This window comes from Lepidochelys olivacea (assembly GCF_965140295.1).
Source record: "Lepidochelys olivacea isolate rLepOli2 genome assembly, chromosome: 1".
NCBI classification, from domain to species: domain Eukaryota; kingdom Metazoa; phylum Chordata; order Testudines; family Cheloniidae; genus Lepidochelys; species Lepidochelys olivacea.
The window spans coordinates 348539167-348557044 of NC_140411.1; the positions used below are offsets into that span (position 1 = coordinate 348539167).

At 43.2% G+C, this 17878-nt stretch overlaps 1 protein-coding gene across 1 annotated transcript in view; it reads right to left on the bottom strand.

Moving 5' to 3' along the window:
* The window catches only part of GDI2 (GDP dissociation inhibitor 2), a 32693-nt gene that overhangs the window by 1282 nt on the left and 13533 nt on the right, over positions 1-17878 (bottom strand). Inside the window, exons 2-9 of the mRNA XM_084651863.1 lie at positions 14134-14241; positions 12858-12957; positions 9996-10130; positions 5910-6108; positions 5294-5425; positions 3616-3715; positions 1962-2133; positions 264-408 (exon numbers count right to left, since the gene is read on the bottom strand). Of these exons, the coding sequence (XP_084507989.1) occupies positions 264-408; positions 1962-2133; positions 3616-3715; positions 5294-5425; positions 5910-6108; positions 9996-10130; positions 12858-12957; positions 14134-14241 (1091 nt within the window). The remainder of the gene's footprint in view (positions 1-263; positions 409-1961; positions 2134-3615; positions 3716-5293; positions 5426-5909; positions 6109-9995; positions 10131-12857; positions 12958-14133; positions 14242-17878) is intronic.

Below are 17878 nucleotides of genomic sequence, written 5' to 3' on the forward strand. Positions count from 1 at the left end.
GGAGCAGTTGTCTTGGGGGTGAAGGAGTAGGCCGAGTAGGTATTCCAATGACAGATCCATCCACTCCCATGGGAGTGGATGTATCTACGGGCCTTCCAGCCTCCCTCATCTGCCCCATGACCTCTCAAGATCAGAATACAACCAAAAGACACCCAGATCTGTCTGTGTGTGTGGCAAGTAATCGTTAACTAGTCCCCGGGCTAGTTTAGTAATCACGAATGCATATGAGCCGCTAGACTGCTGATGCAAGGTGGAAAGCTTACTTCTGTTCAATGGGCTCCAAGAGATCTAAGGCAGGTTTGATTTCTCTCTCTGGATCTCCTGTTTCCACAGTAGTGCTAACAATGGCTATGTACTTCCCTTGCGCTGCCACGTTGTGTGCAGAAGAGATCATGCAAACGTAGATATCTAGAAAAACATTACAGGAATGAGATTTCATCTACACATGCCAATTGAGAAGAGCTAGGGAGATGCTGGCAGTGACTTTGGATGTGAGCTGACTCACCCTTCCAGCTGCACACATAACTGGGCCATGGGGATGTGCATTCACATTTCTGTTTCCCTCTTTTTCCTCCTAGAACTTGTTGCATTTGAACCTTGCCTGAGATCTAGTTTTAGTTTGTTGGGACAAGGATTTACATGTAATTCAGACCTCTACGTACATCAAGCCCTTGGCCTCAGCATACAGTGGGATTTTATATGAAAACCCCTAATTTCAAGGAGTTTACACACCCAGTATTGAGATCTCTGGCCACACAAACCCCCATCAGCTGATTGCACTAGGAACAGAATTCAGCCCTCTGCCTCCACTGTTTGAGTAAAGACAGACAGTAACTGACAGCAGTAAGAGAAGAGGTGGCCCTTCTCATCAGGCCAATCAACGGAGTTGCAAACTGGGCAGATCCAACCACTTCCAGTACCGGGCAGCTATTTATAAGCCAGTACATCACAACCCTTCAAGAAAGTGTCAGGCATAAAAGAGCGTTTCCAGATCCAAGCTGAATTAGAAGCAGCAAGTTTCACATTCTGGCTCATGCCCATGCCCAGTATTGGACTGCAACCACTTGGATGCTTTGGATTCAGACAAGGGATTTGAGTACGAAAGGCCCCCTAGGTTTGGGGCCTAAATCAGTCTGAAATACAAACTTCACCTAAACCTTTTAGTTTCTCATGTAGCTCTACTGGCACTTGGTGCTTCAGATACAGAGGTCCCTGCCTAGATTATGGGAGGGCAGCAAGCAGCTCAAACTTGGGTCCATAAAGCACTTCGACATCTTATGCATGCTGGGGAGAGTGATGGGCTTTGCATGCCTAAATGATACCATTACCTGCAGAAACAGCCAACAGCTGTTTTCTTCAGGAACCAATCCTGCTTCCACAATGGAAAGGACTAGAAACTAGTGTGTGGGAGAAGGAGTCCAGGAATTACTGCCACATGATGCTGAGACAACACGGAACAAGCGTGGAGAGTGCACATTGCCTCAGACAGCAAAGCAGTGCAAAATTAGAGAGTAAGCTGAACTGAACACGAGTTAGGGATCTCAACTGCATAATGTACCCACTTCATTAAAGCTGAACATGTGCAGTCATGTTAGTATTCTTTTCCCCCCAGTAAAAAATACCATATTTGACAAGTGTGGGATCAGGAAGGGAGCTATACCAAGACACTGAGGACCCCAAGAAGCAGCACATGTGCAAGCCATTAAAAAGGAAGGTGAGCATATTCTTTGGGAGGCTGGCTTCCTGAAGTGGTTTTTATTATGAATTGTTTAAATGTTTTCCTTGATGATTGATAAAGTTCTTTACTTCACAGAAGCCTAAGACTTTCATTTGGCCCAGTGGAGGCAAGTCCACTTAGTATGGATTTAATGAGCATGCCAACTTAAGTGCAGACAGTCTATAGCAACACCCACTTATGCACTGACATGCTAAGCATTTAACAGCCACTATTGCCCACACACCTGATTTCCGGTTGACCTGATTCTGTGGAATGATGATCTGGCAGGAATTGGCATCATTTGTGTTCTTGATTGGGTGGTTTAACATACAGATTACTCGAATCACTAGGCCAACTTTTGTTACACGATCTGGGACGTAACTGGGATCACAGATGAGTTGTTTGCAGCGAGCAACCTGCCAAGGATGGACAAAGTACAAACTTAAATTCCTCAACTGGAAGAAAAGTTTTCCCAGATGTTCTCAAGCACAGAGTAGCCTCTTAGCATCTCTAGTCAGAATTGATGAGATGCACTGCTGCTGACCAGCAACAAAAACAAAGCTATTTTAGATTTAGTTCCGTGAGGTGGTTGTTTCTAGTAGATTAGCCTGACAGTTTAGTGCAGTATCAGATTTTCACAGCAGAGAAGTAAATGCTTAGAGCAATGAAGCCTCCAGTATTATGAAACATTCCATTTAGGAGCTATTTTCCTTGTGTCATAGGTTTGTATTCCACCTTCAGCAGATCTGGATTTTCCACCATCAGCTCAAGACCATAGTTTTGTACATGTCGTCATCAATACAAGTCATTATCTGCAACTTTACAAGCAGACACTTATATTTTTCTACACTTTTGAGCTATATGCATGAACTATTGAAAGGTTAGACGTTAATACATGCTGCAAAGTTTGGTTTCCTTAATCCAGACGTTTATTAAGTGTAACTTTGCATTTATATTGTGCAATCTTATGGATGTAACAATAGTAAGAATGTAGGGACATTGAACAAGAATTGCCCCATCAGCATCAGAGGGATTAAGGTTATAAATGCATGTGTCCAGTCAGTGAGGCCATCTGGAGATTTGGAAACAGAATGTGAGCACAAGTTAGATATTTGCTATATACAGCATCCATCATTTGTAGAGTTTTATTTGGATTCATCCTGGTATGAACAACTGTGCCTTTTTTTCATGATTTGAAGATGAAGAGGCATCTGTATTATAGAGCTGGTTAGCAAGTGAGAAATTCAACTCGCCCTGTAAAACTGCAAGCAAACTGGCAGATGAGTAAAGTGTATTTAGAGCTTCCATCAGATATGGGCAAGTAGATTTTCTGCTTGGGCTGGCAAATTCTGATAGTTGTGCAAGGCTGATTTAATTGTGTATCTGGTGAAACAGTAAGAAAATTCAGTGCCAGAAATATACAAGCAACTAATGCATCTTAAGGACAAGTCAAGGACAGGCAGAGTCAATTGTATGTTTAGGTTAGATGCACTGACAGCTGCAAGGAAAGGTGTCTCGTTTTGATTGAACGGTCTCCTCAGCTTTCAAGGAAAACAACAATCCTGACATACATCCAGAGTTAAGGTTTAGGATAAAATCCCTCTGAAGTTATTTTCTAAGTCTACTTCAAGAAACATAGGCCATTCACCCGTTTAGATTTTCTTACTGTCTTTTTACCACATCACTCTGGTGGCACAGTTTTGGGAGCTTAAAAGCAATTTTAAGATTGAATCAAAAATCCCAATGAGTTTACAATCTGATGGCTCAACCTAGTTTGTGCATGTACCAAACCAAGCCTGAGTTACTCAGACTCTACACTTGCTTTTGTGTTAATGCCGATTGAGGAGGAGGTCTTGAACAGCAAATATCTGAGAAAATAATCCAAAGCATTACTGTACCTCTCCTTCAGATTTCACACCAATGACTTTGCCATTTTCTATCACAATCTCTTCAATTGGCTTGTTCAGCATGTAGGTGCCTCCGTAAATAGCACTTAGCCTACAAAGAGTAAGGACGCTTTAGCATAATGAAGCCTCATGTTTGCTACAGCCTTCTTATAGCACATTGTTCATTTACTCTGCCTTAGCAGGCAGCTGCATACACTGGAGGCGACTGAGCTTCTGGTAACAGTTTCCTGGTCTCCGGAAAGAGTCAGAGCCAGGAGGGTTTGAAGAAAAATCCCCTTCACCCCCACCCCACTTCGCCCAGTGAACACATGCCCTGCCCAAGTCTAGGTAACTTGGACTATTCCTCAGTAGGCCATTTAAATGGTCCGTGAACCTTTAGAGTCAGTTTGGAGTCAGAAGTGTCTTATTCCTGTAACTCAAGAATCTGGGGTCATAGTTTTACTGCCTAGGATACCACTAAGAATATAGTTCAGTAACTTAGATACTTGCTCCCAAATATCCATTTTACAATTAACTTTTAAGAGCAGTTGCAGTTCTAGCCAAGACAGGCATCTTATTGTAGCAACTGCTCATTTCAAATATTAAGAGGAGAGGCCAATATGTGGTAACTTAAGCAACAAGTTTTGAAATTGCATGGGAATTACTGAAAGCAGAGACTCAACACGTCCAGTCACTACTTACTACTTTGATTAAGAGTCAAGGACTGTCAGCTTAAGGCCAAAGGAGGAGGCTGGAGTGAACTATCAAGACACCAGCCAATACTTGGGACTAGTCAAAGCCGTTATTTACATCTGCTGACTGGTGTAAATTAGTTACTTGATGGCCAAGTAACTCAAATAGGCTTCAAGCCACTAATAACTCCAAGATCTGCAGCATTCAGGCAACTGTTCTGTGGTGGAAAAGCCAAGTCTATTAAAAAAAGCTGGATACTGTTTCAGCTTTAAGATTTGGACTTTGAACAAATTCTACTCGGCTTATACAGATTTCCCTGTGTCAGAGAAAGGTTTAGTAATTCTGAAAACCAGCCAGCAGGCCTCAGTTATGAAGAAGCTGGAGTGTGATTCCACATAAAACACTGGCACATTTAAAGTAGAAATGCTAGTCACTGCATTTTACTGTAGTTTCCAGTTTGTTTTTTTTTAAAAAAGAAAAAAAAACCAAGACCCACACCTCCCAAAGGCAGCTTAGTCAGTTTCTGTAGTATTTCAGATGCCCTGCTAACTGCTAAGTTAAGCCAATATCAACAACCTCTGCTTTAGCTCACCTCTGACACTAAACAATTAGCACAGACCATGGCTCAACTCTACAGAAAAGTTTAGTTTGAAAGACCTTCCCCTTTCAAGTCAGTTTAGTTAACCTGGGGCCAGAGAACTAATATGTGACCCACTAGACACTTCACCCCCTGAGAAACACCTGGCCCCCATCCACACTGCTTATTCAAGTACCATCCTGCCCTCCTGCAGAAGCACTGCCCTTCCCAGCTCCTTCGCTGATGCTGCCCATCCCACACAGTGGGATTTACCTAGAGACAAGAGGGAAGCTAAAGAAAATGCTGTTTAATAGTTAAAAGGTTCTCAGCAGAGTCTGTGCATTAGATTCTAACAGAATCCTCAAATACACTTGACGCATTTGAGACAAGTTATTCACACCACCACAACCCAGTCCTCACCTTGCAAATCCCTGGGGCAGCTCTCCAAGGCCATAGAGGGGATAAAGATATGGGCTTTTACCATATCTAGCCAGAGACTCGCTGTAAAGTTTAATCCTGTTGATTGTTTCTTGGCATGGCTGATCTAGGTAGCTGCAAAAAGAGAATCAAGACTGTAAAATGCATGTGGTGAAATGAGTTGCGATTTACTCAGACCCAAGATGGCCTTGGATTAGGTTGTGCTTTAAGAATTCACATTCACCCCCCCATGAAGATATGCTCCCCATGCTTCCCCCGACTCCACTGCTTCCCCTTAAAGGCTTATCCTTCAGAAGAGCTCTCAGTCAGGCTGAAAGGGAAGAGAACACTTTATTCAGTGTACAATTGGAGAACTCATTTAGGCTCTAAGTACCTCTGGAGGATATTTCTGCTTGTGAAAGAAACCCAATCAGTACTGAAGACCCAGCGTTTAAAGGCTCCATTCCAACAAGCAGCACTCAAGGATGCTGCATGAGATTTACTTCAAGAAAGGTACATTTGTGGCTAATGGACATGGTCCATTACTCTGAAGGATTATCTCCCAACTCACTGGCCACTAGCTTACTTTGGGAAAAGCCAGTGAATAGCAAACACTTACTCATCAGTTCTGTAGAGTGCAAGGGCATGGCCTGTGAAGTCTATGACATCTTGGCCCAGGTCAAACTTTTTATACACCTCTCTCATGGTGGTCTTCTTGGGATCAACACCTTCAAAAGTCCGGGGGTCATTTTCATCAAAGTTGGCAACACACACTAAGAATTTCCTGAATCGGCGTTTCTCAAACAAGCCCATTAAACCTACAACACCAAAAGAATGGGTCAGATCAGAGGTCAGAAGTGAGGAATGAGTTACTTTGAAAGTCCTTTCAAAGTAAGCTTTCCTCCAGTTCCATGGCAAAGACCATGAAGTATTACAACAGAGATGAAAGGCTTTGTTTAACCCTAGACAGCAAAAGTTTACACTTTAATCTTTCCCTAAGATACCCCTAAGTTAACTGTGCCCGAGTATGAAGTAACCATTCAGGCTACAGAGGCCAAAAATCCAGCTAAGCATGGAAAACCAGTTTGCTTAATACTGGCAGCTGCCATAGTAACTGACTATTAAGAGCTTGGAAGATGTGCCAGACACTACCCAGAGGCAGGTAGAATGACAGCCACACCCAGAGAGTTCAGAGACAACCTACATGTGGCCTGGCTTCCACTACTTCCAGTCACTGGAAGAGGGGAGGGAACTGACCCTGACCATGGTCAGTGAGCTTTTTTGGATCAGCCTCAGACTAGCAGAAGTCTGTGTTAAGCTCTATTACACTCTAGCTAAGGGAGAAGGAGCTCTCCCCCCTATCCAATTCATTGGGAACCAGGCACCCTCTTCCACAGCATTTGGCTCCTCCCCAAAAGGCTAGCAACTGCCTATGTCATTGCCAGCTTTCCTCAAATTGAAGACATGAAGCAGACATGATCATTCCACTGCTGTTCTAAGCAAAAGCAAAAGGTAATCACTGTCAACAGATAGCAATGCTGAACTAGACTGAGCAGCTGCAGATTTAGGCAGACATTTCATTGGTTGCTTTCAGTTCACGTTTGAGAATTCTTTACAACAACTTTAAGGAACTTAATGGCTTAGTTCCCCATACTTGCCAGAGTTGGCTATGTAATGCTGGTCCGTGTAAACAACTGTAGCAACTACATGGATAGGACAGCAAGTGGGAGAGTCTTGCCCCATGATATATTATTCAGGTATGTTCCACAACAGAAATGCACAAGGACCCTGTATATGATTACAAGTTACTAGACGGTCACTTTTTTTGCAATGGGTACAAAAGGAACTAAAAGGGCTACCTAAATAACTCTTCCTCAGTTTATGCATCTTGCCTGCTTAATGTCATTTAAGAGTCTGAGTGCAGGTCTACATTACAAAGTTAGGTCAACCCAGCTACCTCGCTTGGGGGTGAGAAAACACTCCTCAGAGATGAAGTTAAGCCACCTAAGCCCCAGTGTTCACTCTGTCAGGTCAACAGAAGAGTTCTTCCCTGGACCTAGCTACTGCCTCTTGGAGAGATGCATGTACTACAGCAGTGCAAGACCACTCCCAGTGCTGTAGTGTCTACACTAAAGTGCTCCAGCTATGCCATTTCTAGTGTACACACACCTAAAGACTCCAAAGTGCCGAGAGATGGCATTGCTATGAGCAAGAAGTCAAATACACCAATTTCCTGGAGTCTCAGGATTTTACATGTCAGTGAACCTGAAAAAGTTAAATAGGAACTTGAAGCAGGGGAATGCCACAGAAAACTTATAGAAGGCCAATTAATCAGAACAAGAGACTAGCCACAAAGGGCTGATTTGACAGGGTCACTAAGGGATACAGTTTTGCCTCTGGACCTGTTCTCTCTGGTTTCCCAACAGCCAGGTCTGCTACTGACAAAGAGGTCTCCCCTGTATCATGCATGATATGTGCATCTGGAGCGCACATGCAGCGTCCTCCGTGGCACATTCAGAGCCTCCCCCAGCTTGTCGTCAGGAAGGGTATTTCTGCACCTGTGAAAGATTCTGGGCTGTCTTGTTCCTCTGGAGAGGGTATTACTAGAGCCCTGCATGGATACAAAAATTTGTATCCACATCCGATCCACATAAATTGTCTACAGATATTGCAGATTTGCAGGGCTCTACTGACAGCTCCACAGGTCACCACACAACAGTGACACAGGGCTTTGCCAAACTCCCAACCACCGCCCACTTCTCCCTAGAGACCTCCCACAGCACACTCATGCTTCCTTCTCCGCTACTGGGGGGGGGGAGCCTACATCCTGGGCCCTCACATGCAGCGCCACCCTCCCAATGAGGGGTTTGGACACCGCCATGCGGCAGCAGCAGCTCTAACACATAGTGTGCTTGACTCACTGCACAGGAGCGCATGGTCACACTCCCTTCTGGGAGTAGTATTTTATCACCTCCGTCTGAACAAACTGGAGAGACTACAACTCCCAGAATGCCCAGCAGGCAATTGCTGCAGTGTGATTCAGAGAGTGGAGCTGCAGCCCCAGGGCTGGGTGACCGTCACTCTGTTCTGGTGAGTGTGCTGCAGAGCCCTGCGCGGATACAAAATTTGTATCTGCATTGGAGCTGTGGTCAGCAAAAATGGTCTGTGGATATCTTTGGATTTTCCAGGCTCTAGGTATTATCTAGTACCCCAATTTTAATATTTGGAGCAGTGTTGGGAGTGCCTGACTTTGTCTTAGGCCATCCTAAAAAGCTGCACTGGACTGTGAATAATCACCAGCATACTACTTGGAGACAAAACTGTGCAGTCATTAGCCTTAACTGTTGCTAGCGGATTCCTAGTTTGTAGTAAAGGAATGAGAAAGTTCAGGTTTGCCAGGTGAAAAGTTATTTAACACATTCATACGAGGAGGAGAATTTTAACAGTTTGCCTACAATACAAGATAAGCAAGCATCTTTGTTCACTGTGAAGAAACTTGGAGATGGAAAGATTACAGCTACAAGGTAATAAGTCTATGGCAGAGTTTGGTCTGCTAGTCTTGTACTACAGGAGACCTTCTAGAGAGACCATCCCTCAGAGACCCAATAGGGGGCAGACCCAGACTGAATATGTGGCATTATGACTTGGTGCATTACACCACCACTCAAATTTGTTCCAGAGAGTCTTCAGTCAGGATCAGGTGGGGAGAAGGGATCAGAACAAGATGAGCATGGGTCCTAGTTCCCCAGGAGGCTCACCTTGCTCGGGTTCTGTGCAAAGCATCGCCCCCTGCATTTAGCCCTACTGACACTGGCCTCACACTTCACCCCAGATGTATTTCTGCCTCTGTCAGAGGATGTGAGCCAGGCCTGCTGAGCAGCAGCAGCTCTTGTGCACCCTGAGGGCTGCCCCTTCTATAGCTACCCAGCTGTGCCAAGGGATAGGCTCAGTGAGGCCAGGTCTTGTGCTTTCTGCAGGGAGCAGGGCTAGGACAGTGATCCTGGCAGTGCCAGCCCCCCAGAGGGGCTTTGCCTCCCCCACCCCAGTTATGGCAGAATGGGGGTATGCAGCCCCTGATGGAGGGTAACAGGCCCTACTGCCAACTCAACAGTTAATGAGTTACAAAACTCAAATTTAGGTCCTGCACCTGCCTGCAGCCACCTCTGGCTGAAAGGCACTTCTACACACACCTGCATTTGCCTATCATGGAGGGGCTGTGGATCAAATCTGAATGGCACTGCAACCCCACATACTAGACAGCATCCTTATAGCTACTATAAGGGGGAGGAGCTCCAAGCAAAAAAAAAAAAGAGTACTAAGGTGGGGTGCAATTCAAAGAAGGTTGAGAATCTGTCAGCCACACTGACCACATCTGGTGTTTCCAAATGAGAAATCTATTTCTTGCTGCAAAGTGAGCAGCTGAGGATGATTACTGTACTCAGGCATAGAATGCGCTACTGGAACAGATCACATTATAAACACCATTACTAATGCATATCATTACCTTGACACATTAATCAAATCTTGTTACCCTTTTCTATAGTGTGGTTGCAGATGAACACATCCAGGAACGAGTCCCAGTTCATCCGAGACCCACGATGACCTTGGTACAACTCAAGTCACAGGAAATGTCAAATAATTAAGCTTACAGCTATGACCTCTCAGAAGGACACAAGCAATAGTACAGCAAAGTATAACAGCTTACTGGATGCCAGGGCTTCTGACTCAGTGGAAGGAACTTTGTAGATTTTTCCTCCCCTGTAGACAAAGCTTCCTTCAGTCACTTTGAAGTCTAGGTAGCGAGTGACTTCTGTGTAAAGCAGCATCTTTACCAACTGACCTGCAATTAAGAAGTTTCAACAGAAAAGTCAGCCTGCAGTCTGCAGCCAGGTGATCATTTACTCTGTGTATGAAGGACAGATGACTGTGTCTTTTTGCAGGGCCCCCATTATGACTGAAGTGTGCTTTTGCAGTTTAGGATGAGCTCCTGCAATGCTAGGAGCACTGCTCTGCCATAGCATTCCCACAGATTAGCACACACAAGGTAGAGGTTGCACAAATTATAGAGATTTATGAAAATGTTGACATTCTATTAGTTTTAGCCAGCTTACAGCTGTTTAACAACTTCCTTGGATACAAATTACGCACACTAAAGCATTGGTAAGTATACAAGAATATTACAACCACTGTCCCCACTGTATTAGTATCCCTGTCATTTATCATGGAGCCTGCTACACGTAGCAACATTTAGACTTAAGTTTCAACTTTGTAAATAATGTTACATAGAATAGACTGTAGTAGCAGGGACAGGAGCTCTTGTCCATAAGAGCAGAGTATTAGTCAAGTATACAAACAAGTTAAACAAAGAAGCTGTTGTATGCAGTTGTAGGGTGGTCCCCTGCCCCTGTCCCTCCTGCTTCAGACCCCATGAATACATCCCTGGCAGGAAAGAACATACTACTATCTAGCTCAGTGGTAGGCAGCCTATGGCACGTGTGCCGAATGCGGAACACAAGCTGATTTTCAGTGGCACATCCTGGACCCCAGCCGGCTGGCATACCAGCCCCCGGCCCACTGGCCCCAGCCTGGGGCAGTGAGGGGGGCAGACAAGGGCACGAGGGGGCACAGCTCAGCACCCCCACCCTTAAAAATTGTTCTAGCACCATTGTACTGGGATATTTTTAAGTCCTGGTCTGTTGCTTTGACATCACTATCGTGCCACATGGAACAGCGCACTGTGTTTGATGTTGAGACTAGAATGTACATGCAAGAACTGGAATCAGAATTTTCTGACCGATTTCAAGATTTCCAGCAATTTGGCCCAATGCTTTCTTTTCTAATTAAACCTGAAAAGTTCAATTAAAGTGACTTGGATTTGTCTGTATTTCAGTGGATGGGTGTTGAAGATTCCGAAATGCAGCTCATTCAGTTAAAAAGGTCAGAATTGTGGGCATCAAAGTTTGGAGATCTGCGGAGTGCACTTGAAGCTACCAAGAGAGATCACAGGGCCTCTATTCTGACCTGCTGGACATCCCTGCCAGTGAAATTTAACAGTTTGAAGAAAATTGTGTTTGCAATGCTTTCAGCATTTGGATCCACGTGCCTGTGTGAACAGGTATTTTCACATATGAAATCTGTCCCTCTCAGAGCCAGTTAACAACTGATCACTCAGAAGCCTGTGCAGCTTAAAGTATCCAAACATGTGCCAGACATTGGAAAACTCAACAAGGAAAAGCAAGGGCAAGGATCACACTAAACTGATATGATCTGCATTTTAATTTAATTTTAAATGAAGCTTCTTAAACATTTTAAAAACCTTATATAAAACTAAACTATTGTTGTATTTAAAGAAAATATTATAGATCTCTAGAAAGATATCTTCCAAAAATGTTAAAATGTATTACTGGCACACGAAACCTTAAATTAGAGTGAATAAATAAAGACTCAGCACACCATTTCTGAAAGGTTGCCGACCCCTGACCTAGCCTACTGACAGAAAAAGTCACATCCCTAATTGTTTTCATGTGGGTTAGTTGAGTTTAGAGTTCTGCACACGAAGTAGTCTCAACATAATGAGCTGTTCCAGAGCTATTACATTCAAGCTTCAGCTAGTTTTATGTAGTTATTGTCACTATGCAAAGACAAGTTTTATGCTTAGTAGTGTCTTATCCCTTACATACATTTCAGTGACAAAGTCACCAGAAGTAATACACTGTCAGATTGAAAGTATAAGTTCTCAGGGACACACCACAGGACAAGTTGTTGACTAGTCAACAAGGCAACCGCACCCTAAAAATTCTGCAGCTGCCAATGAAAGAGAGGAAGCCATCCCAGAACACTTATCAGCACCAATAAGCACTGAGAAGCAGGAAACCTCAGTACTACTGAAGTTGCCAGTGGTTATAAAGAAATTAGTTTTTGGAAAAGTTAGGAAGGGATCACTGGAGTCGAGAAGTATGCAAGCCATAGACTAACAGCTTGTGTCAGTGAACTCAATTTTCCCACCCAACACAATTGCAGTCACTGTTTCTTCCTACATTTTTTGAGGAGTACTGCAGCCAAATGGCATCCACTCTAGCTAAAAATTCAGAAACCTTGCTTTAGTAAGCACAGGGGTTTTAGAGTGTGTTTTTCCATAAAGTCCTCACAAGTCATGGCTCAACTTTCCCTGATTAATTAGTGTGCAAAACAGGTGTTAATTTGTCATCTACAGACTTTCCTCTCTTACACAGTAGGACAAGAATTTTCCAGTTGTGTTTTTAGGCTTCCTTTAGAGTAGCCCAGCACGCTACAGTGCATCTACTATGAGACAGATCTTCATGTGCAAGATCTCATTTGGAAAGACAGCTAGAACTGTGCACCTGTGTGACTTGCCATCGGAGGGTAGATGTGTATTACAAGTAATGAGAGCATGCTCTTGTATCTGGCTGGTTTGGATGAGCAGTATTTCAAGCCTTGGAGTAGATACTGCAATAAACCAGTCCTTAATTGTAGCTGTTAGAGTGACTGATTCATAGAAAGTTTACTAGCTTGGGATCTTTGGTTTGATTTAAGTTAAGTTACTTACCATTAGCCATAAGGAATTTTGGAATTAGGTCCACATTCCAGTCTCTTCCTCGGCCCATTGATTCTGGTGGAGATCCTGGTATGTTAAACCTTTTGTAAAGCTTTAGAAAAGGATAAATACTCTTATACAGTGGAGAAAACATGCACTATTCATTACATTAATGAATCTGCACGGTTACAAATAATGTCATCACAATACATGCTTATGCTCCCACAACATGCCAAAACTTCTTGTGCATTAGTCTATAGCCCGCCCTCCCGCTGCAAGCCTGTGGCCAGCCAGAATTTAGTTTGGTGGAAACTGGACTAATTGATGACATGTGCAAATCACGTCAAGCTATTGCTACTTTAGGTATAGCATCAGGTAGGCCTGCTTTCCTCAGTGTCTGATTTTCCTCTAATACAGAGCTCTTAAACTGGAGACAAGCTTGTCAGGTTTGTGACCTGCCGAACTGAAGTTGCAGTTGTATAATACTGCAAGAGTAATTTCACTCCACTGATCAAGTCTGTTGCCTCACTGAGCAGAAAAGCAAATATCCATATTTGTGAGACTGATTTTTAAAGCAAAAGTTTCCATGTGAATTAGTGTTTTGTCCATCTTGTATTGTAGGATTTATGCGTTGAGATTACTGAGATCGATTCCTACTAGAATATTAATAAGTGATTTGCAGCAACTGCAGCTTTGAGGCTAGGATGTTCAGAGAGCTTTGCAATCATCATGCGTAAGTGAGGTAAGCAATTAAGTCTATTCCAATCAGTGACTTTTGGATTAAAATGCATTAGCGCTTTTACTTTTGATCCTATTTGAGTGCTAGACGCCTTGACACATTGGCATAAAAATACAACAGTCATGTCACTCAGCGAGCAGGACAGCAATACAGAAGACAGCCATGTCATATCCACGACAGTCGAAACTAAGCTATTTTGGATCAACTTGTTTCTAGAGACATGTTTAAAAATACTAGCTATGAGCATGAACACAAAGATTACACATGACATTGAATGAGCTGTCCTTATTGTTAAGCTCCCCAAGTGGTGTAGGAATAAGGACCAAAGGCTCTAAGACAGCATTTCTTTGTTTTAGGTGTTAGCTACATTTTTGGTCTCTTCCATGCTTGTACTAGCTGCACTCCTGGTAAGATGTGCAGTTAATCCTCCCTTTAGGAACAGGGGCAAGATTCAGTCTTCACTCAGGATGAGGATACTTAAAGAGTTAGAAGCAAGATCATGTAGGTACAGGAGTGAGTACAATACAGTGTATTATTCTAGGTACTTACATCCTCCAGTGGTGTTATGGACGCACTTTCACCTCCATAGTACGAGTTGCGATCCATGTGAAGGACCTTCTTTCCATTCACTGACATGATGCCAGAAAGGATGCATTCCTGTACAAATAAGAGGTTTTAAATGCAGGGAAAGAGTCCTTGGAGTATATAGCCACTACATGCCAGGAAGCTGTAGTTTTTGACAATGTGACCACCAGGCAGACATGAGGAATAGGCATCTTTTTAAGACGCTGTTACAAAGAGGATATGCTTGAAGTAGTTATTTTACTACTTTTTAATTGCAAGACAACTTATAAGCAGCAAAAATTGAATAGATGCAAGCAACTCAAAATCCAATGTTGATTTAACAAGTCAATACAAGCCTGCTAGTCTTTAGCAGTTTTGTTTGTGATAAAAGCCATTGATGTCAAGTGTTTCAAAACAGCGGTTCTAGATATTCTGTCTGAGGTATCACCCCACGTTGTGAACATTTCTTTTTCAGAGTGAAGCTCGTCAGCCTGTTATACACAAGTAACTTTTGGCAGACTAGAAGCATACACAGAAATGTAGGGCTGAAAGGGCGCTCAATAGATCTCGTCCAGTTCTCTGCACTGAGGCAGGATTAAGTAATGTTACTAGACCATCCCTGACAGATGTTAAACTGGCTCCTAAAAATCTGCAGTGAAGTCTATTCCAGAGTTTAGCTATCCTTATAGTTAGAAATCTTTTCCTAATATCTAACACAAATTTTCCCTGCTGCAGATTAGCATATCCACTGAAGGTAGAACAAGTAGTAGTCGTCTCCACTCTCCCCATCAAGTTAGAAGGAAAGCAGTGCCTGGCATCAGTGTTGGCATGGACTGTAGAAGACCCAAGCTGTGTTACCGTTTTGCTGAGCTTTGTTCAAAACGGAAGCTATGGTGGCTCTCACATTAAGCTTTGGGAAGTGCATGTGTGTCAAGACAGGAAAGCTGCCTGTTGTGGGGCTACAGGTTACAACCAGTTTAAAGATGCCCATCTTATGGGGAGATGCAGCTGCTGTTATATCAGCACTAGAAGTGCTAGCCAAGCCTTGAAGGACTCAAGGCCTTGATATTTCCTTAGTAAGCTTCAGTTAAAACTGGTTTCAGAGTAACAGCCGTGTTAGTCTATATTCGCAAAAAGAAAAGGAGTACTTGTGGCACCTTAGAGACTAACCAATTTATTTGAGCATAAGCTTTCGTGAACTACAGCTCACTTCATCGGATGCATACTGTGGAAAAGTTAAAACTGAAGGTTTATTTTGCCATGTTTCTGTTCAAGTGGAGTGATGTGCAGAAGAGCATATGAACACACACCAAGGTTCTTCTGAATTTGACTTGACACAATTTTTATACTGCTGCTGCTGGCGCCCTTTAAGAATAGAGATGTTATTGAACATTAGACCTAGGAATCCACTAGTCATTTAACACTGACCCAGTTGTGGCCCTTTTTCCCCATTCACATGTTTGAAGTTAGAACACATTTACATTGGCCCTGTAGAGAAACAGCTGAAGTGATAGCCCGAGCACATAAATGAAACTGGATTCTTTTCCAAGCTGAAAAGTCCCAGTCTTCTTAAACTCTCCTCATATGGAAGCTGTTCCACACCCCTAATCATTTTTGTTGCCCTTTTCCATACCTTTTCTAATTCCAATATATCTTTGAGATGGGCGACGACATTTGCATGAAGTATTCAAGATGTGGGCGTACCATGGATTTATGCAGAGGCAATAGGATACTTTGTGTCTTATTATCTATCCCTTTCTTAATGAGGCCCAACATTGTTTTGCTTTTTTGACTGCCACTGCACATTGAGTGGATGTTTTCAAAAAACTATCCACAATGACTCCAAGATCTCATTCTTGAGTGGTAAGAGCTAATTTAGACCCCATTATTTTATATGTATAGTTGGGATTATGTTTTCCAACATGCACTACTTTGCATTTATCAACATTGAATTTCATCCGTTTCCCAGTCACCCAGTTTTAAGAGATCCTTTTGTAGCTCTTTGCAGCCTTGCTGCGTCTTAACTATCTAGTTTTGTACCATCTGCAAATTTTGCCACCTCACCATTTACCCATTTTTCCAGTTAATTTATGAATATGTTAAATAGGACTGGGCCCAGTACAGATCCCTGGGGGACACCACTATTTACCTCTCTCCGTTGTGAAGACTGACCATTTATTCCTACCCTTTGTTTCCTATCTTTTAACCAGTTACCAATCCATGAGAGGACCTTCCCTCTTATCCCAGGACAGCTTGCAGAGTGAGGTGGTAGTTCTCTACATTCAGTCCTTGACTTCTACATCCACTGTCAAAGGCATCAATAGTGATGGTAAGTCTTTTGGCCATGCCTAATAGCTACCAGCTGTTAGCGTTCCTCTGCCACCCTATCTGACCTGGAGCTGGATATGCTAACATCCATCCTTAAGACATTCAGATGTCAAAAGTTGCCCTCTAGAATGGCCAAGGGTTTAGTTTACTTCTTTAGTGAAACTAATGCTTCTTCTACCAACTTCCTGAAAATCTGCAGCATGCAGCTGTTGGCGAAAAGCCATCATATCTAGCCATGCTCTTTCACCAACATTCACCACATGTTGTGGTTAGTTTGCTATTCTCAGCATTGTCCACTGCTCTCTCTTTTTTCCCCACAGAGTCTGGTCTACCACAATGCTAAGTGAACCTGTTAACCAATATGGGTTAACAGTCCAAACATCTGCCCTTGTGGGTCTACATTTTAATGTATGGATCTCAAAAAAATAAGTTACAGAACTAGAATATTCTGCTACAGTCAACACTTGTTTGCTCTTAAACCTTTTAGACAGAACACTGATATGTTTAACAAGAATACATTAAGGGCTTGTCTTCACTGCATTTTTAGCTCAAGCTGTAACTGGAGTGTTGCCTCTAACCTGACTCCCACCCATACAGAGTCTCAAGTTCAAGTTAAGTGGTGCTTGTGTTGGTTGGTTTGGGGCAGGGTTGGGTTCCCCCCCCCCCCCCCAGCCTTGGCAAAATGCACTAATTTTTGGCTAACCAAGTAAGCATATTCCTGACAGGAGAGGAAGGTACAAGAACACCCAGAGTTCTCAAGTACCTACATAAACATTCTTAAGAGATGGTACAGGAACACACCAATGCCTTATAAAATAGGGATGGGATGACAGGATACGGGATAAGGATGTTCTGTTCAAACTAGCAGGTACAAGGAGAAGGTGGTAACTAGCAATATCTGGAGTAAAAGTAATTTGTTTGTATTAGTGTATAAAAAGGAGAAGTCATAGAAGGGGCATCTCTGGCCAGCCAAGGGGGCAGCATCTTGGTACGCTCACTGAGCTGGTCCCATTGTTGTGGCCATACATGTTTCTGCATCTGTAACCATGGAGCCAGGGCACTAGTACCGTGCTTTGTCAACAGTAAACCCAGCTGAGTGCCTTCGTCACCGAACCAAGCCTGTGGCCTCTCTTTATAGTAAGATCAAGGTCTGCTCAATTCATATGTCGCGCTATCCGCAAATGTGGCTAACATCAGAGCTCCAAGAGCAGGAACACTGCAGCAGCAGCAACATTCCTTACCATTGCCAGAATTCAGGAAGACGTGAATCTCTTTCGAGTAAAGTGAGGTTATTGCTTGTTGGTTACATACCGCCCAAATGGAATGCATAACTACATGTCTAGATTGCCTTTGTCCTGAACGAGGGTTAGCCTACCTACTGCTCAATCCAGAAAGAAAAAAG